Source organism: Psammomys obesus, unplaced genomic scaffold (assembly GCF_907164565.1).
Source record: "Psammomys obesus unplaced genomic scaffold, mPsaObe1.curated_primary_1811, whole genome shotgun sequence".
NCBI lineage: Eukaryota > Metazoa > Chordata > Mammalia > Rodentia > Muridae > Psammomys > Psammomys obesus.
In genome coordinates this window covers 20402217-20423480 of record NW_026596046.1, presented here as the reverse complement: position 1 = coordinate 20423480, position 21264 = coordinate 20402217, and the positions used below count along the sequence as shown (strand labels likewise).

The 21264-nt window shown below is 43.9% G+C and overlaps 1 protein-coding gene across 1 annotated transcript in view; it reads right to left on the bottom strand.

The window, feature by feature from the left end:
* Adamtsl3 (ADAMTS like 3) overlaps positions 1–21264 on the bottom strand; it is a 272928-nt gene that overhangs the window by 83760 nt on the left and 167904 nt on the right. The window contains 6 exon segments of the mRNA XM_055623245.1: positions 2665–2749; positions 4992–5139; positions 8968–9172; positions 10285–10335; positions 11614–11752; positions 17009–17120. Coding sequence (XP_055479220.1) covers positions 2665–2749; positions 4992–5139; positions 8968–9172; positions 10285–10335; positions 11614–11752; positions 17009–17120 — 740 coding nt within the window.

Genomic DNA, 21264 nt, shown 5'->3' with positions numbered 1-21264 from the left:
ACACACACACACACACACACACACACACACACACACACACACACACATGCACACTCCACCCCTTGGAGGAGCCTGGAATGATTGTTAAAAATGCAGGTGATGCCAAGTATGGCAACACTTGGGAAGCAGATGATCATGAGTTCAAGGCCAGCAGAAGTAGCAAGATATTCCTGACTGAACTCATAGACAAAAAGTAGAGTAGAAATTGTTAGAGTCTGGGGCCAGGTAGGTAACTGGGACTGTTGAATAGACACAGAGTTCATGCAAAGTATGGTGAAAACACTCTAGACAGGTCAGACAGCAGGGTGAATTTTCTTAGTGCCGCCAAACTGTATGTTTTCAAACAGTTAAAGAGCCAAGCCCTGTGTTGTGAATGCAATAACTCAGGAAGAGGAAAAAATGCATTACCATTGCAAAAGGAGAAAAAAAAAAACAAACAACAAAACGGTGATACCCTACTTCCAATATGCCTGGCCCAGACTTTATTACAACTTTTGTTCGTTTGTTTGCTTTCAGATTTTTTGAAACAGGGTCTCACACTGTAGCCCAGAATGGCCTTGGAACTCACTATGTAGTCCAAGGGATGGCTCATGGTAATCCTCCTGCTTCAGCTTCCTGAGTGCTACAATTATAGATGCGAACCACCAGACCCCACTTCATTACACCTTAAATATAGCTCAAACGAGCTTGACAGAAGTGATCTGAGGACCACACTAAAAAAAAAAAAAAAAAAAAAAAAAGAGCTTTCCCTTTTAGAGGAAGACAAACTGAAGTACGCAAAAGTGCTCTGATGTCACGCACTGTGTTTGGTCAGTGGGTTTGGGGCAAGCACCGTACTGATGGGGTAGAGAAAGCAAGGGCAGCCTTGAGGGTCTCACCATGGATACATGGGGGTCCTTAGTTCACTGAGTTGCCCTTCTGTGTAGGTTTGTGATTTTTCTATAATGAAAACACTTTCCGGAAAGGGTTCAAGTGGAGTGACGGCAAGGGAAGGCTGACGAAGGAGGTGGAGGGCAGTAGCAGCCTGCTGCACGTGCTCGGGGCGGCCAAGGGCCCCATGCAAACCCTGTACTGTTACTCAGAAACCCTGGAACGTTCGTTCACCTGTAACATCCTCAGTTCCTCTGTGGCGGAGGCCAGGCCTGCCCGTAGGGAAGCATTTGACTGAGGTACAGCATGCCAGTGCTCTTGGCCTGCATAAGTAACCCACGCGCCCCTGGGACTCACCCCTGGGCTGGCTCACTCTTGTGATCCAGTGACAAATGGGAGCGTTCCGGCAAGGGGGGCTGGTTGGTAAGGGACCTGAAAACAACCACATACTGAGATGCTAAGAATGATGGACTTGGGGAAAAAAGCAAGTTGTTAGGACCTGTGATAGCTTTCTCCAAACTCAGGAAAGTTAGGTGTACAGCACAGACATGCCTGTTTCAGAAAATGGACAGTAGAAGGAGATATGCTTTGGATCAAGAGGAGAAAGTATCTGTTCAAGGGTGGTAGTGGGGATGGAGTGAGAAGCAACTTGGGTTACAACAAAGTGCTTGCATTGTTCAACCACAGTGAGCTGTGTCTCAGTGGAGCGACCTCCGCCCACTGCTGAAAGCGTTGAGTGGTTATTCAGAAGAGTCCCAGGGTGGTGTGGAATGGGAAACAGGCACATGGCACTATGAGAATTAGAGCAGAGAACCATGTTATGAACTACAGGCCTCGCACAAGGCTTTGCCTCTCTATTCAACACCCTTTCTTTGTAAAAGAAGCGGGCTGGGGTTGACATCCCAGGGAAACGAGCCAGATGGCTGTTGAGATCCTCCTTCCTGTCCCATCTGTGAATTGCTCTCTTTGCAGCTAGCCTGTCAGCACTCCAGCCTCGGCTCCCCACTGTGGGATCAGCTGTCCTGGCCAATTACCCCAGTCTAGCACTGGTGCTGCTGTTCTGATGGACTCCTGGGTTAGACAGCTCAGAATCTCTTTGCTTCCTTCTCCTCTTTGGGTCTCTCTTGGCCTCAAGAATGCTTCCTTGATTTGCTCTTAATTCTGCAAGTCTGTTGACACCAATGTAAGCGGGCCTCACCACATAGCATGTAGACGGTAGCTTCTGATTTCTGAGGTAAGAGGGCCCTAGAGAACGAGGCACAACCTGCCCCCTCTCTACAAAGGAAAATGAGACGCCAACACCATGAATAAGCATGGCGTATAGTGGTGGTTCGTAGTTCTAATCCACACAGTACCACGCTCTTTCTGTCTGTGTCCCACCGGCCCTGGGCCTTCATCTCAGGCCACCCTGGTGCGTTTCAACATTAGTTTTACAGAGATTGGCCATGATGTAAGCTCAGGATGATTGGTTTATTTGTACAGTAACACGATGGTCCTCGGTTAAACCACACGTGCACATCCACGAACTATCCCCACTTGTCCCTGAGAGAGAGCAGGGGTCTGCTTTGAGTTAGAGAACACCATCTTTTCCATGCTTCTCACGCGCACTGCCAAGGCAGGACTGCTGAATTGTGAAATGAAGAAAGTTCCTAGCCAACCCAGGCTCTCTGGAGTCCGTAAATCCAGGTCATTTGGATAGTAAATGTATGGTTGAACTCCAACAAGTACAAAAATGACATATATCATGTAAACTGGCTGTGCCCTGAGTACACCCATAAAAGGCCCTGGACTCACTTTGGTTCTTCTGTGGCTATTCTGGTCTCTTCTAGCTCTTGCGCTTGTTTCAGCCAAGGCAATTTAGCTTCCACTGGACTTTTTTCTGAGGGGGGAACAAAAAAAAAAGGAAAATAAACAGTGAACTTAATTACTATCAACCATTAAGGAGTTTGATACACGCTTGTTATTTGACTGCAGAGTTCATTAGCATTGGGGTTTTACTTTTCAGATGCACAGTACAATTGTTTCTGGAGTGAATAGAATTCCTCCTATTTTTTTTTTAAGTTAACATACTGCAAAATGCAACCAAAGTAATCCCTGTGATGTAGCTGAATGTGGCTGAACATCCAAAAGTTCAACATACAACTGCCGTGTATAACTCAGGCCCTTTTCTGCTCCTATTACAGCAATATCAGAGTTTTTCTTTTGCCACAAATTCTTCTTGTCTCTCAAATTAATAAACCAATAGAGAAAAGCAAATATCACAGAGGCCAATGAAGTGGAAAGATGAGCTGTGTGTGGCTTACTCAGAATCCGCTGTTAACCTAGGAAATGAAAGCCATCTACATGGGCATAGAAGGGACAGTTGCTACTCCCTCTGTCCTTTGAGGCTTCCGAGACTTTACTCCTAATCCAGTAGTAAGAGATGCTTCAGGGAGATTAGAGACACTGAGAAAATGTCCGTGAAAGCCTGTTGATGACAGAGGTAATAAGCAAAGGCTTCGAGATGGGGATCTATGACTGTGTATGCCTGCCATGGCAACCACTGATCTTTCTATACAATGGATTTAGTCAGACATGTGGACTAATGGACTGTGGGACTATCTGCATAAACAAGGAACTGAGGGAGAATTTTACCATCCTTTCTGAAGTACCAGGGAAGAGTATTTACAAAGGCAAGAACAATCTTTTTCCATTTCCTCTTTTATCTATCTATCTATTTATTTATTTATTTATTTATTTATTTATTTATTTATTTATTTGTGTGTGTGTGTGTGTGTGTGTGTGTGTGTGTGTGTGTGTGTGTGTGTGTAGGACAATTTGTATCTTGGAGTCATGGTTCCCTGCTTCTACCACCTGGGTTCCTGGATTCAAACCAGGTTGTCAGGGCTTGCAGCACGTACCTTCACCTGATGAGCCAGCTTTCTAGCTGTTTTTTTTCTAGGTCAAGAAGATGCCTGTCATAAGGATAGGCACAAAGAAACAATCACAGGGGGAGAGCAAATATCTGAGAGGTTATCCCAAGACTTTCTAGGCATGAATGTCTGCTTATCCACATGGACCAAATGAGAAATTCTAAAGACACTCACAGACCCAGAGTGGCAACTAAGTCTTCACTCATCCCATATACTGTGACATGATAATGTCATCGTGCCTGTGTCAAGGGGTACTGAAGTGGAGAGGCACCCACACTGAGAACAAAGGGTGGGAAGAGCTATTCTGGGAGCGAGAACAGCAGACTTTTTCTCCCTCTCACTCCTTTATTGATCCTCTTTCCCTTATTCACTCTTTCCTCTTCATCTTCCTTTCCCTTGACTGTGGGAACTACAGAAAGAAGATTTTTATGTCCACCATGAAATGTGAGCAGAACCTAGATAGATGAGAACCACCCTGTGTGATCCACATCAACAGCAATTCCATCCCCCCCAGATCATAAATCACGTACGTCCAACTTCCTTAGCCAAATCTCTTGCAAACTGCCAACAAAACCATCTCTAAAAGAAAATAAGTGGGGCTCCACAAGAAGACCAGCAGAGCCAACAAATCTGGGCCCAGTGGGGCCCGCAGAGACTGATGCAACAACCAAGAACCATGCATGGATGGCCCCCTGCTCAGATGCAGCCCAGAGGCAGCTCAGTCTCCTTGAGGGTTCCCTAGTAAGAGGAGCAGGGACTGTCTCTGACATGAACTCCGGAGCATGTCTCTCGATTGCTTCCCCTAGGGGGTGGGGGCAGCCTGGCCAGGCCGCAGAGGAAGAGGATGCAGGCAGTCAGTCCTTGATAGACTTGATAGTCTATGGCCAGTTGGTAGGGGAGAAGGGCTCCCCTTTCCATGGACTAGAGGAGGGGGATAGAAGGGAAGAAAGAGGGTGGGACCAGGAGGAGACAAGGGAAGGGGCTATGATTGGGATATAAAATGAATAAACTAAAAAAAAAAAAAAGACTTTCAAAAAAGAAGAAGAACTAAAATGGCAATACACAACATTACCCAAACCCAGGAGAAAGAAAAAAAAAAAAAAAAAAAAAAAAACAGAAAGAAAAAGAAGTGGGACAGGAAGTTCCTGGGTACTGAACAAGAGCTGGAAAACCCCATCTGATTTCAATTACAACATACCTCGCTCTTACCTTTAGGCTTATAGCATGGAGTGGGGATGACACACTCCTCTTTGATGTGAAGCTTCATCTGCGGGTTGCAGCCCCCGACGTGCTGCCCACGATGGTTGATACAAAGAACCACTCGGTAGCGCAACCCTCGGCCGCAAGTCACCGTGCACTTTGGAAAGAGATGGGAGAAGCCAGTGAGCAGCTTTCCCTGGACAAGGTGGACAAAGTCAGCATTTTTAACATAGAGGTGAGAGCTATGAAGGGGTGTGACAAGGACCTCTTCAGAATACACTGTGTGATGAAGGAGAGGGAGGCTGATCTTCTGAGATGCTTCTGCTTCAGCGACTCCCCCCCCCCCTTACACAGCCCATCCTGGTTTTCTTTGTTTTAATTTATTAGATGTTTTTCTGCACGTGCCTGATGCCTATGGAGCACAGAAAAGGGTGTCAGACCCCTGGAAGGTTTTAAGTCACTGAGTGGGTGCTGGGAAATGAACGTAGGTCCACTGGAAGAGCGGCTGGTGCTCCTAACCACTGAGCCATCTCTCCAGCCTCATACAATTTTCAGTTCAAAGGCATTTAAGATGGATTCAGAGCACAAGAAGAGCAAATGTTCTGAATTTCCTGTGCTCTAAATTAAATATGAAAGAAACTTGATGCAGGCTTTCTAAAGCTTAAACTTTTCATGATACATTACCCAAAGCAATCTGTGAAACTGAAAGAAATTCTTCTAAACAGTGAATGTAAGAAAATTCACTTCAACCAACCACTCCAGAGGATTAAACTATCTGTTCTGTCTACAGTGATCTTGCAGAGTTGTCGTCAGATCCAGAGACCATCAGGGAGGGATTAATCAGCCACCCAGTATGAGAAAACTACCATAGAGGATGAGGAGACAGCTCAGCCAGTAATGCCCCAGGCAGGCACAAGGACCTGAGTTCAAGTCCTAAGCACCCATGTAAATAGCTGGATTCAGCAGAGAGCACCTGGACTATTAGGCAGATGCAGGAAAATCCCTGAGGCTTGCTGGCCACGCAGCCTCACAGAATCAGTGGGCTCCAGGTTCAGTGAGAGAAATTCCACCACGAAGTAAGATGGAGAGTGATTGAGGAAGGCATCATCTAACATTGATATTTAACCTTCACACACACACACACACACACACACACGCACGCACGCACGCACGCACACACACACACACACACACACACACACACAAACTGCCACAGGTGTATTGGGCAGTTAAAGTCATGAAACATGATGCTTTATTCTCCTCCTGACTTTTCATGGACTCTGTGCTGTTAGCACTTTAGTCAATGTCCTACTAATACCTATTTATAATTTGACAGTTATTCTTCCTTATAAATCAAGTGTTTTCAAGTCATGTGAAAATCCAGCAAGGCTTTTGAGTTTATCTTGAGGTATTGACAGTGTGTCTGTGAGCATATGTGCTTCTTTGATAGCATGTATGTGAGTATATCTGTCCCTTTAAATGGTTAGGCTTTAAGATGTTTTACTGACACATGTTCATTGCATAAAATGATGGACTTCATGAAGACATTCTCAGTCAAGTGTGTCATGTACTTGGACCGTATCCACTTCCATTACACTGTTCTATGTCCCTCCTTTTTCTTTTCCCAAAAATCCATCCTTGTCCTTTGTATGTGTGTGTGCGTGTGTGCATACATGTGCGCGCATGCATGAGCGTATGTGTGAGGCCACTACCTGAAACTCATTTTAGGATTGAGCTTTGTAGAAGAATAGATTGAAAGTGAATTCAAGAAGAGAATCACATAAGTCAAATAGTTACAGAGCTCATTCCTGCTATTTTTAAAAGATGGAAGGATAAAACCGGTCATGGCATTTAGATTTCACTGGGCATAGTTTTTGTTTGTTTGTTTTGTTTTTAATGCTTAACAGTTTTATTTTAAAATGCCAGCATTCACCACACATTGGAAATTATATTCTTTTCTCCTAAGCTTACTATAAAAATGTATGTCAACCTAAATACAGGAGAAGGGGAAAGTCACTTTTTCAGACTTCTTTTAGGGGGAATGTGGCTGCAAACAGAGCTGATATCAAATGCCCTAAAAGTTCAGAGGAAGTTCTCCAGGCGTGGATATCGGAGCAGAGCAAGCGGCTCTCCACCTGGCCAACTCCTTCCAAGTGCAGCCTCCTTCCTGCAGCATCCCTGGACCCTTCAAGTGCGATGAGTCCCTTCACGGTGTGGCCCCGAAGGACCTTGCACAGACGTCACACCACTCATGACCAACCACAAAGGCCCACTGTATTACAACTGCCTGCCTGCATGGCTGTGCAACTAACTTCTAGGCCTTTGGGAAATGGAGGCTCGTGTTCTCTATTTCCAGCTGTCAACCAACACACTGAACAGTTGAATCTCTACAACATCAAATGTATGTATGTATGTATGTATGTATTTCTGTCAGTTCTTTGAGGATGTCAAACACTGTAGTTTGAGTATGGTCACTCTCTTCCACCAACTCCTGGCAGATCACCCTCCACATTCTGTACCCATCCAGCCCAGTGTCCTCATTTTTAAAAAAATACCCACCAAGCACAATTAGCGATGCCCACACTCTTGGGTGTGTGACCATCCTCTGGACCACGTTAGACCTACTAGTAGTCATATCCATAAAGAAAACTAACTTCCCATGACCACCTCCCCACTCCACGCTGGGATTTTGTCTGGTTTGAGCTTACATAGGTCTTTGTCCACGCTGTCACACTGGCGTGAGTTCATGTGTGCACCTGCCCTGTGCTATCTTCTTCGTGTTGTTGTTTTGAGACAGTGTTTCTCTGTATAACTCTGGCTGTCCTGGAACTCACTCTATAGACTAGGTTGGCCTTAAACTCAGAGATTCTCCTGCTTCTGCCTCCCGAGTTCTGGGATTAAAGGGGTGCACCACCACCACCCTGCTGGCGCCAATGTGTCTTAATGACTTATCATTATACCTATAAATCAGTGGGTTTCTCCTGCTTCATCAGAGAAGCTTATTTCTGTAGTATATGATGATTAACACAGAGGTCCACAACTGGTCAAGGAACAGAGAAAAGGTGGCTATAGAGTGCTCAGCCTTAAAGGAGATATCTATAAAATACTCCCTTCCCACAAGACTCATGGATCATTGTGAAGAAGGGGCAAAAAGATTTTAAGGGATTGTGGGTGATTACAACAAAACAGTGTTTTCCAGATCCAACAGCGCCTCTTTCAACTTCTGGGCACTCTCTTGCTTGCTTGCCTTTACCTCACAGTGTCTTCTTAGCCGTCTGCCACAGCTGTGCTCTCTCTAAGCTCTTCTTTGCTCAGAACCTACTATCTTCAAAGAGGGTTAAGCATTACACTGTCAACAATGAATCCCTGACCTCTGAATTTGGGATTTGCTCCTTCCACATGTACTACAATCTGTAATGGTAATAATCCTGACCTGCACTGAGGTGACCTCTCACCTTCTGACCTCTCCTCCACTGTCCTGTCTTCTAGAGCTCTCTGGATGTAAGGACTATGTTTGAATACATTATTTAAAAATTGGTTTGTTTCATGTGTGTGATAGGTATGTGTACATGCATGTTTGCACGTGTGAAGGCTCATGTGTGCTCATGTATGCAGAACCACAGGGTTGACTTGGAGTATTGCCTTTGGTCACTTTCCATTGCATGTACTGAGGCAGGCTCTCTCTCACAGAAGCCAGACCTCACTGATTCTGGCTAATCTACCCATCTAGCTTGCCTCAGGGATCCCCTCTCTCTTCTTCCCAAGTGCTGGGATTACAGCTGGCTATCAGGACTGCTTGGCTTTTTTAAGTGGGTTCTGGGGATCTGAATTCTGACCCTCATGCTTGCATGGCAAGTATTTTACCCACTGAACCATCTCCTCGGCCCCTTACATACAACTTTTCTAAATCATCATGTTTCAGACACAGAGCAAACAGTCATTAAAATCTCAGATTTAATAAAAGCGGCATGTTCTCAAGTCTCACCTGAGACCACTCCATGGCAACCCACTTGGGGCAATCAAACAGGTTGCAAGTCTGCATCACCTTGGGCTTGGGTGCATACATGCACTTCCATTCTTCCACTTGTAGTATCTCTGCATGCATAGATTCCTCTACACACACAAAGCTCCGTCTCTGAATCCCTCCTCCGCAGGACACCGAACATGCAGTCCAAGGATTGTGTTCCCAGCTCAAAAGCAAACAAAGAAAATTCCATTATCTATTTGATGCATGCTTGTTTGTTTCAAGTGTGCGAGGGGTTTCAAAAAGGGTGACTTCGTTGTATCAAGTCATGATTCCATTGAAAGAACACAAACCCTGAGTCTCCAAGGACTTTAATCTTAACTGTGGTTACAAGGAATGCACCTTCTCTGAACATGAGTTTTCTATATGATGGGAATAATATAAGCACCTTAGTTATCCCTCAAAGGGCCTTTATGAATATTGAACTAATTAAAATATAGAGTGTGAAAGGGTCTTTAAATTGTCTCTCAATTATAAAATACTCATGGATCACATTACTGAGAATCCTAGAAAGTCAAAGCCAAAAGGAACCATACTATCTGAGCATAGTGTTACATGCTTGTATTTCTAATGCTTGGGAGGTCAAGGCAGGAAGATTAAGAAGTTGAGGCCAACCTCAGTTGTATAGAGGCTGGGACCAACCTGGACCACATGAGATCCTGTTCCAAATGAAATAACAAGAAAAGAAGAAAACAAGGAAGGAAAGAAGGAAGGAAGGAAGGAAGGAAGGAAGGAAGGAAGGAAGGAAGGAAGGAAGGAAGGAAGGAAGGATACTAATCATCTAGTTATCTAAGAGGATTCAAGTTCTAATCAATGGCTCTAATTCAGTGGTTCTCAGACCATGGGTTTCGACTCTTTGGGGTCATGCTACCCTTCCACAGGGGTGAGATATCAGCTATCTCACATGTCAGATTTACATTAGAATTAGAACATTATGAAGTAACTATTTTATGAAAATAATTTTATGGATCACCACAACATGAGGAATTGTATTAAAAGGTCAAAGCATTAGGAAGGTTGAGAACCACTAATCTATTTTGTTGTTGTTGTTTGTTTGTTTGTTTGTTTTTTATACCCAGTGTTCTGGATGAGCTTGATGTCATCTTCAGTGATGGGTACAGCACTCCATACACAACCTTTCAATGGCAGCTTGCTACAGCTAATTCTTAGAAACATCTTTCTCATCATTGAGCTTGTTGCCTTTTAACTTCATAAACGGAAAAAAAAACCCACATAGAATCTTAAATAAAAACGGAAATATGGAAATATTTAACTCACCGAGGGAGAGGTTGGAAGTGGTCATAGGGCATAATCTCTTTAAAGCCGTCACTGCAAAAAAAAAAAAAAAAATCACAGTGAAAATGCGGTCATTCAGTAATACAAGTTCATTGTGAAAATATCATTTCTAATTCAGTAAATATATCTGTCAATTGACTAACCCAGATTTGATACCTCACAAGACAGAAGTCTTCCACCAAAAATGCTTACTGGCTCATTGGCCACGCAACCAAAATTCAGGAAGCATTTCTTTAGTTTTCAAGAGAAACACTCATTAAAAAAATATTTATTTACTATTTATTTATTACAATTTTTTTTCACTTTGTATCCCAGCTGTAGCCCCCTCTCTCATTCCCTCCCAATCCTACCCTCCCTTCCTCATCTCCTCTCATGCCCCTCTCCAAGTCCACTGATAGGGAGGTCCTCCTCCCCTTCCATCTGACCCTAGCCTTTCAGGTCTCCTCAGGACTGGCTGCATCCTCTTCCTCTGTGGCCTGGAAAGGCTTCCTCACCTGGGGGCATAGTAATCAACGGAAAAATCTTTATCTAAGTAAGCTTATTATTTCACTTTAAGCATCATAAAGCTAATACAATTAATTGGTGCTATGAACACAGTGCCGTGTTGGCAGACTCTTCAGACTCTGTCCCTTAAAGCGTCTCTGTTAATAGGGATGTCCAACCAGATTTACAGGAAATGGGCAGGATAGTGACAGGAAACGAGAGCGGCAGACAAGGTTGTTTTCCCTCTTGCCCACTGTGGCCATGGCCAGCTAGAAAACAGCTGGAGGATTCAGGGGCTTGATATTGGGCTGATATTTTAAGATGCTGTAGGAAAGCCAGGAAACTTACTTGGACAATCCAAGTCAGCAGGTACTAAATTACACAGCAGGACAATTTCTGCATAGCTTTTCTACTTTGGCATGAAAACTGCTTACTTCCTTGCACAGTGCATTATTTATTCGGAGTTAAACGTGAACACTTCAAAAGCCAACATGTACTAATGGGTGACCCAGTAAAAAGCCTAAAATAGCGAGTGGGAGATACTTATGACTGACAGATGGACCATGAGTGGAGTACGGGAAGATCCACACGTATGGATCTTTAATATATGTATGTGCAAGAGATGCCCCAAAGGCTTCATTATAAAAAAAATCTTCTATATACATAATCTTATGACAGGAGAGAGCTAGCCTGAAGAACCGGATCAGCAAAAGTGTCTTAGTTCCTTTTAACTGTGGTTTAAAATGTGCATCAGGAACCAGAACTACGTCGCCCTGAAAAGATCACTGTGTCCCCATTGGAGTGGACGTGTTTCTTTGTTGCACCAACCTCGATGGGCAAGGATCCATGCTGCATTCCTTCAGCTTTGGTTTGGGCTTCACATTCTCTGGGTAGTAATGGCAATAGTGGTCAGGGACCACCCTTTTCAGGCGGATATCCATGCATTCCGCAGAGTTGAGCTGATAACCTGAAGGTGTAGGAGGGGAGCGGATGAAAGCTGCATCATTTTTGCATCTGCGTGACAAGGGTATGTGCCACATGCTTGCGTTCCTCTGTAGGTAACCTAGCTCAGTGGTCTCTGTGGTATTCAGCTCTGGGACTGAACAGAAGGGCAAGGGAGAATTGCCAAATGGGTACCAGGGCTCTTCATGGTAATTAAGCCAGAAGCATTGCGACTGAGGCCTAGGAGATGGGACTTTCTGTAGAGAAGTCTACAGACTGACTAAGACCCAGAACCAAGCACAAATACTTGAACTGACCATTATCTACAGACTCCTTTTAGGGACTGTTTGGGCCTTGGGTACAGTTTGGCTCTTCATGGTTCTCAAATTACTGCCTGTCTGTTCCTAGTCACTATGGCAGCCCCTCTCTTCCTCCTTCCCTCTTCCCCATTCCCATCTTCCTCTCCCCAGATACCTGTTCTGATTTATTGTTTATATATTCTCAAGTGTGACACTGTCTTGCATAACATTGTTTGGGGTGCAGGTTTTAAACTCAATTGACTATACGTTATTTATATATACAAATATATTATGAGTATGATTAAATATATAAACTCAATTATGTTAGAAAACATATCTGTGGGCTAAGGACTCAAACTTGGGGCCTTGGACATGCCAAGTAAGAACATTGCCCTTGACCTAAACCCTGAGCACTGATGATGATTTAAATCTTGCTCTATTTTCCACTTGTTAAGGTTTTTTTTTTTTTTTTTGAACTCTACAGTATGTTTTGAGAGCTGACTCTGACTGTTTCTTTTACAATACTCCACTGTTTGCCTCTGCTGTGTTTACCCATCTGTGCTCCTGAGGTAGCCAGGGTAGCTTCAATGCCAATAACCTTGCTGACTAGGGAACTGGCAATGTCAGTAGAGGCAGGAGCAAAATCCATCTTCCTACTTCCTCTACCACACAGGCTTTCAAAGGGGAAGGAATGAAGACTCCTGATTTTAGTAAATCCAATTTGGACCATTTATTCTTTGAGGAAACTGAACATTCCAAGGTACTGAGCACAGTAAACTAAAAAGTAACTCATGACATTACCCTTTGCCTTCCTGGAGATTCTGATGCCACTTTCCTGTCACTGTATAAATGTCATGTTAACTAATTTTTTTTTAAATAAGGCAATTTTTCAAAGCAAAAATGAGCTTAAAAAAAAAAACAACTCATGCTCAATGTCTGCCAATTGGTTTAAAGGTCTAAAAATAAATCTCAAGTCCTGATTAATGAGAGGACTCTGGCTTTACAAGCCAGTAAGCAGCTTTCTACAAGACATGGCTTGGAAGTAAGCTGAGTTCAGAGGACCAGGAGACAGATGGGTGGGTACCCATTACAAAAAACGAGATTGAAACCGCAAGAATGGAAATGCAAATGGCATCAATAACACAGTCCTCTAGTGCCAGCGTCTGTCAGAAAACTAAGCTATCAGATGATCGTGGCAATCCCAGCCAATCTCAAGTGTATCGTGTAGATAATTACAGACAAGGGCAGGCAATCCTTCCAGTACCCTTGGTGCCTCAGAGACCTACCAATTCATTTTCTTCTTTATCCAAAAATCTCTGGCATGTCAATTCATACAATCATGTAGGTTTGGTTACTAATATAATTAAGATTTGGCAGTGTGTTCTGTATGAGTTTGATGTGGGTACTTTTTTAATTTCCCCCAAACAAGTACAGACTAAGATTACAGTTCCTTGAGTCAGAGAAAATCCCATCTCCTAAGTGGAAACATTCCTCTAAAAGGACGGGATGGGGGACATACAGGTGTTTATAATTTGAGAAAAAGAATTCATTTTCCTATTTAATTTTATTGCAGTTTAGAGATTACCGAGAGTAAAGAAATAAGGCAGATTTTCTTTCAATATTGTGAACAAATGCACTGAAATCCTGCCAGTGTGTGGGAGAGGCCAGGCAGCCCCAGCAGCCTTTGTGTCCTTCACATCCCTTCCCACTGGGGTTGATCTCACTGGGAGGTGCCCCTGTACACGCTCATGGCTCCAGAAGGACAGACTGTCTGTCTGTGGATAGCAAAGTGTGAAAAACAGTTCTCCCGCTCCCAAGAATGTAATCAATGGGACTACACTGAATCCTGCTGTAAAACGTCTCCCCTGTAGAGAAAAGCTTCTCTTCGGTTTTATGAGTCCAAACAGAAGTGTCTCTCTGAAGAAACTGTGTGTGAGAGGCCAGAAACAAATAAGAGGAAAGGGAAGCCTGTTTCTCTGCAGAGTGAGAACTGAAAAGCCTCCGCCATCTCCTGGTGATCCATTGTTTTGGGACCCATGAGGTACTGTTGTCTTCCCTGGACCTGTGACCTACCTACCTCCCTAAGGATGTGGGACTCATCCCTAAGGATGTGCCCTCCTCAGGAGCTCTCCCTCGGGTCCGCTTAGTCAGCACCAGTGTGACTAGGACTGCAGGGAAGAGAGGGGCCTCCAGGCCCCGTTTAGCTGCAGACACAGAAGGTAAGTTTGAAGTGCTCACTAGGTGTTGGGGGCCGGACTACATCCTTAGACAGGTATTGTTGCATTTCGCCACACAAAGTGCCACCAGGTGCAGAGTCCTACCGACAGATGAGAAACTGAGCTTAAAGAGGTCGAGTTAAAGGAGAGACAGATGACTGAGCCCCGATCCTCAAACTCCATCATTCTGCTTAGCCCACTAGGCCAGGCTGTCCTCTTTGTGGCGGTTGAGACAGGACCAGAGCCTGTACACACCAGGCAAATAGTCTCCCACCAAGCTGGATCGCCAGCCCCAACACTGGTTGGACCCTTGCTGGGAACTTGGCACGGAAATGTCGGAGAAGAGGACTGGCTCACGAAGGCCCAGGTTCGTCCAGCTCGGAGTTTCCATTCCAAACAGGGTTTCTCCTCAGTCACCTTGGGGAGAGCTCAGGGATTCAGTTCCCTTGGAGCCTGGCGCAGAGCCACTGATTGAAGTATCTAAAGGAGCTTTTCTCTCATATACAATTGCCTATCTCAGGGTAGAAGACACAGGTAGAAGTACCTTAGTAAGGTACTTATTAAGCACGCACAAGGCCCTGGGTTCAATCCCTAGTCCTACAAAAATTGGCCATTGTGGTGCATGCCTCTAATCCAGAACTTGCTAGGAAGAGGTGGAAGAAATTGATGTTCAAGGTCCCTGGCTACATAGCTAGTTTGAAGTGAGCCTGATCTACAGGAGAACCCATGTCAAAAAGCAAACAAGCAGACAAGAGTTTTGTATCATGTTTGACAAAGTTCAGAAATTAACAATAAACCCAAAGAAGGTCGGAGCAGGCAAGAAGTGAATATCTTCTACTATAGTTGTGTTTTCATCATATTTGTCTTTGTGGTTGTCTTCCATTTATTTCCTACATCAGGGGTTATGATTCAGTTATTTTTCTAAATATGTTGAAGTTTTAAAAAATATATCCATTTTGCCGGGCAATGGTGGCTCACATCTTTAATCCCAGCACTTGATCAGTCAGGAGGCAGAGGCAGGCAGATTTCTGTGAGTTTGAGGCCAACCTGGCCTACAGAGTGAGTTCCACAATAGCCAAGGCTGTTACACAGAGAAATCTTGTCTCAAAAAGCCAAAGGAAGGAAGGAAGGAAGGAAGGAAGGAAGGAAGGAAGGAAGGAAGGAAGGAAGACTCCTTGGTCTTTAATAGTTCAGTGGTAACACATACAAGGCAAAAATGGTGATGTCCCCGAGGCTCTAGCCCACAGCCAAGGATGTTGCCTTACAGAGTAATCCTTACAATGCCGAGTACACCGTGAGACCCTGGGACCCTGAGAAACACAAAAGACCCATACTCAGAATTCTGACTCAGGGAGTCTTGGGTGGGCCCAAGACTTTGCATGTTAGAACTGCTGAGGCTGGAGTTCCAGAAGGATGCCTTCCTGGCTAGTTCTATGTCAGCTTGCCAGAGTCACCTGAGAGGAGAGAACATTAATTGAAAAAAATTGCCTCCATGATACCAGGCTGTGGGCAAACCTGTAAGGTATTTTCTTAAGCAGTGATTGGTGGGGGAGGGCCCAGCACATTGTAGGTGGGAACACTCCTGGGCTGGCGGTCTTGGGTTCTGTAAGAAGGCAGGCTGAGCAAGCCGTGGAGAACAGGCCGGTAAGCAGCACTCCCATGTGGCCTCTGCATCCGCTCCTGCCTGCAGCAGGTTCCTGCTCCTTTTTAGCTCCTGCCCAGGCTGCTTCCATGACAGATGATGATGTGGAAGTATTAGCAAAATAAACCCTTTAATCCCCAAGTTGTTTTTGGTCATGGTATTTCATCACGGCGATAGAAACCCTACCTGAAGAAGATATGTATAGGATCATAATCAAGGGGCTCATCCCCCTGCTTCTAAATAAACTGCCTGGTACTCAGAAAAATTCAGTTTTTCTTTCACTTGAAGGCCTTGACGCATCCTCAGGCTATCGTTCCTCCATTCCTAGGACACAGGAGTGGCTCTGGGCTTCCCTGTGATTCCCCACAGAGGAGTGAGCATCTCCTTTCAGGGAAAGCTTAAATCCCAGACCTGGCACTGCCCAAGAAGCCTGCCTCAGTGTGCCTGTTGTGAGGATGGCAGAGGCCTGACTTTCTAAATGGGAGTTATTCTGTAATCTTCAAGGGAGGGGATGCTTTGGGGCTGGGCTAACTATTTAAACAGAACCCCCACCCAAGCTGTGTCCCTTGCATAGGAAGCACAAAAGGGCAGCGTAATTGGAGCCTGACTTTGTCATATGATGGACTGGAGCCCTAGCTGAGTTTTACCTCAGCAGTGCATATATCAAACACCAAACAGACTTTCTCAGGCTGTGAAGGCTGTGACAAAGAGCCCCCAGCACACAGCTGGTCAGGTTGCAAGCCCTCAGTATCTGTCTGGTCTTCATAGACCCTGGCAACTTGGGACTCCTCATCTGGCACCAGAATCCCTCACTCTCTTATTTAAAAGTTCAGCTCATACAATGAGTCACGTTGGCACTGGCTGTGGCTGCCTCCTTATGGACTCCAGGCTATCATGTCTCCACACTAGGTGAACCAGTGTCCACCGAAACCCTTGTACTTTGCAAGCGTGTTGCACTTGGATTACACTTGACCCTAGACCTTCTCCAACTGCCTATTGGGACCTTGAACTCAGGCAAACACAAGACACTATCTTCTATCCCAGTCTTAAAGCCCATCCCAACCAGGCATGTGTACACCCTGACTCAGAGCTCGGGGCATCCAGGAATAAAGTCAGTGCCTCACCTCCTCCGCATGTCACGGTGCAGGGGAAGAAGTCAGTCTGTCTCCACTGATGGCTGATGGGCTGGTAAAAGAAGAAGTGGACCACGCTGCTTTTGGCCACCGTGTACCTGGTCTGGACAGAGAGAACAGTGAAGCACGGCACGTTCCACTCAGTGAGCCTCGGCCCTTCCCGCCTTCCTTACTCATCTTGGCCAACACCAACAAGCAGGACGATAAGCTAAGCCACAGAAGGACTATGAGGGCTTTAGTGGGACAGCCTGGCACTCAGACTTAAACCAACTGGGGGTTCAGGCGGTGACTCACAAGTCTCCCTGGAGTCATTTTTTTTTTTTTCATATAACTCTGCCTGTGAACAGATTCACAAAACAGTTCATAGACCCATTTGTTTACTTATCCGGGGCTTTTCCTTCCTGAAGTATTCGTTTCAGCTTCCATGACACCAGAAACTGAGATTTAATTTGGGCTGGGCTTGCTTATAGCATAACATATAACTGGGACTCTGACTCCATTTAATTCTTATTTTGCTTTGATATTATACAAATGATATTTAATTTTTCATTAATGTGTATTCATTGTATGAGGCAATGGGCCTCACTGTGATATTTCCGTACATGTAAATAATATACTTTGATTCTAACATTTTTAATAACAACACCTTAAGCAGTCCATTCTGGAAGTGCTTCTAATGGCATAACTTGGAAGACTTACCTGCAGTGAACACAGATACACTGTGGTCATATGCGAATGTTCTAGTAGCTAGTTAAAAGGGAAGGGCACTGCTGGGGACAGGGAGCAGTTATCGGCAGGACTGCATTTATAGGTGATTTCACTCAGGCAACAAGCTCTCTTCCTACTTTATCTTTACTTTCTTCCCTTGTTGAACAACAGAAACTTCATGAATTTAGAAAGGCTTCCAGGAAGCAGCACAAAGAGGAAAAATAAAAGTTAAACCCAAAACAGAAAGACACCAAAATGCAAACAATACATACAAACACTCAAGATTTTAATACCTGAAAAATCAACAAAAGAGGAAACTTCGAGTGTTTTCAGTACAGTAAAGTGACAAGGAAGTGAGGTAATTGGGTCTCCTTAGCCGTTCTACTGTCTATGCAAATGTTCCAGAAATTAAACGATAAGGTGTTAGCTTCCACCAGAAATGGAGGTAACAATTATCATGACTAAAATCGGTTTCTTTAAAAACTCGGTTATGTCATGTAAATATGTTTTCGTTTTAATCCCGAGTGTGTGCTATGCAGTTGCTTTTAGTTTGTCCACAGCTGATAAAGCTGATAACAGGCTCGTATAGAGGGCCGAGGTCTTTGCCAGCTGAAAACTGCTTCATTCAGGCTCAGAGAGAGCCTGAATGCTCAGAGAGAGCCTGAATGTGGTGATCTTTGCCAGCTGCAGAGAGTGGAATTCTGAGGACTCTAAAAAGGTACAAACATGAAAGCCTAGAGAGAGGAAGGCTTCAGGGAGATGGAGGGACAGAGAGAAGGCTTTGGAGAGACATATCAAGGAGGATGAAAGCTGTTTGTTCATCCTGCTGCATTTGCTGTTTGCTGTTTGCTGTTGCTGGCCTGCTAGATATCCTGATGACTGAGACTGGCATTTTACCAAAGAACCCGATGACCTTAACTAGCTGAAACTGGTCTAAAGAAGTTTAAGTCCCCTTTCCCTTCTAACCTTCTTTCTCTCATACCTAGGGTTAGGGTGTAGGAAGGGAGGTAGAGGCATAAGGAACCCCAAATAAAGGAGAGTTTTTGAAAGATGCCAACAGAAATGTGAACAGTCACAGAGCAGGCTGGAGCCTGACAGACGCTGAAGAAGGCAGGCACCAAGCACCCCGGGGCTTCAGGGTTGATAGTCTCTCTTGTAAAGTGTTTTATAGAGTGACTACCTGGAAAGAGCATCCCAAGGAAGCAAAGAACCCGCCCTGGGGAGCTGGAAGATGGCCCAAAAGGTCAGAGCCATCTTACTAGCTACTCCTCTAGAGGACCTGGGTTCTAGTCTCAGCACCCACATGACAGATCAAAATGGGTCTGTTACTGCAGTTCCAGGGGATACGACGCCCTCTTCTGTTCCCCATGGACACCAGACACATACTTAGGACACAGGCACTCATGTAGGCAAAGCACTCAAACAGTTTTAAAAAACAACAAACAAACAAACAAACAAAAAACCCGACCTAGAAATATATGCAAAATCTACAATAATATAAAGCCATATCCAGTGGTGTATAAAATGACATATAGGCTTATGAATAATAAAATAATACATTCTAAAATATAATGCTGATTCCTGAATGGGGCTTATAAAAGAAAGCATGGATGATTTAACACTTGAATCAGATTAAAAAGGGGAAAAGGAGAAAACCACATCTTTGTCTTAAAAGACACAGCAAGCTTTGGTAAATTCACATCACGAAACAAAATTTCTTCTACCAGGTAAGATAGCTTCAGAAGACTCTACAAGAAACTTCATATAAACCAGGCACAAGAGGGAGCTTTGTCCTGAAATGACAGACATCAGATGAAGGCTTCGGTATTCATTTCTGCTCATCATTGTATCACATGTCCTAAATAAGGCAAGATAAAAAGAAAACACAAAACGACAGAAGAGAAAACCACAACTGTCATTAGACAGATGTCCTGATCTACACATGTATACTTCAAAGGAACACATAGATGACGAGCAGGGCTATATGATGACAGTAGTGACACATAATAGGACATAAAAGTCTGTTCAGTTTTCACTCGCTAGACACAAACACATAGAAATGGGGGAAGATATTATGTATAAGAACATCAAAACAAGCACTGGAGATAAGTGTCATACAAAATACCTGAGACACACATACTGGAAATCACAAATACTGGGAGTAATTTTAAGTAACTAAACAAAGGAATGGAGACACCATCATTATGATTCAGCGGGCCTAGTTTGGGACGCTGCTGATTTTCCTAATTAACAGATCCGAAGAGTTCGGTCTGTTTGATTGAAAAAAATAAGTTTAATAAGTTAAGTTTAATAAACTTATATTTTTAAATTTCTATTTCATGTGCATTGGTACATTGATGTTTTGCCTGTATGTATGCCTGTAAGGGTGTCAGATCCCCTGGAACTGGACTTACAGACGGTTTTGTGGATGCTGGGAATTGAACCCAGGTGCTCTGGAAGAGCAGCCAGTGCTCTTAATTGCTGAGCCATTTCTCCAGCCCCTATTTACTTATATTTAATCTTAGAATTTATTCTTTGAGAATTTCATATGTGATTACAATGTATTTTAGGTCATATCCACCCCTTGATCCCCTTGATTCCTTGATTCCAAGGAATTTTATAAAAACTGACCAACTGACTTCAAGATTGACAGGAAAATGCAAAATCAAGAAGAGCAAGGATCCTCTTCAAGAACACAGATAAAGAGTCCTCAGCACCTATATTAAGATTTACTTTAACATAGCAGTAGATAATCACAATAGTATTGAAATAACTCTCCCCAAGAAACAAAAATCCTTCAATACATCTACACAGTGTGTTTCTGTATTTAGGTTAAGAAAAAAGGGGGTGTTCTCCATGCAGTGGCCTTGTGTTCATGTGATAGTCACACTGAAAGAAATACTAATTGAATTTCCAACATATACAAAACTAAGGGTAGGTGAAAGGTAAAACATTAAAGTCTTGGGAAGCCAACACAGAAGAGTGTCTCTACAACTTGGATGAGGCAAAGATTTCTTGCTCAAGACACAAAGAGCACCAGGGGCATGTCACACCACAGACAGGCAATAAATATGGATATATCACACCCAAGCAGGCAATAAAGATGATGTGCACACTGTAAACAGGAAGTAAAGATGGGTCTGCCAACACTGCAAACAAATTAAGAACTATTGCACTAACAGTGGAGAAAACTATGACCATGAAGTGATTTAAGAATTCAGTGATAAGCCCGGCGTAGTAGTACTTGCCTTTAATCCCAGTATTCTGAAAGGCAGAGGCAGGCAGATCACTGAGAGTTTGAGTTCAGCCTGGTCTACAAAGTGAGTTCAGGACAGCCAAGGTTACACAGAGAAACCCTGTCTCATCAAAGGAAAGAAAAGAAAAGAAGGAAGGAAGGAAGGAAGGAAGGAAGGAAGGAAGGAAGGAAGGAAGAAGAAATTCAGCTTTAGAAACTCAAGACACAACATCCCGTTCTATTCCTAGAACGTTCTGTTCTATTCTATTCTATTCTATTCTATTCTATTCTATTCTATTCTATT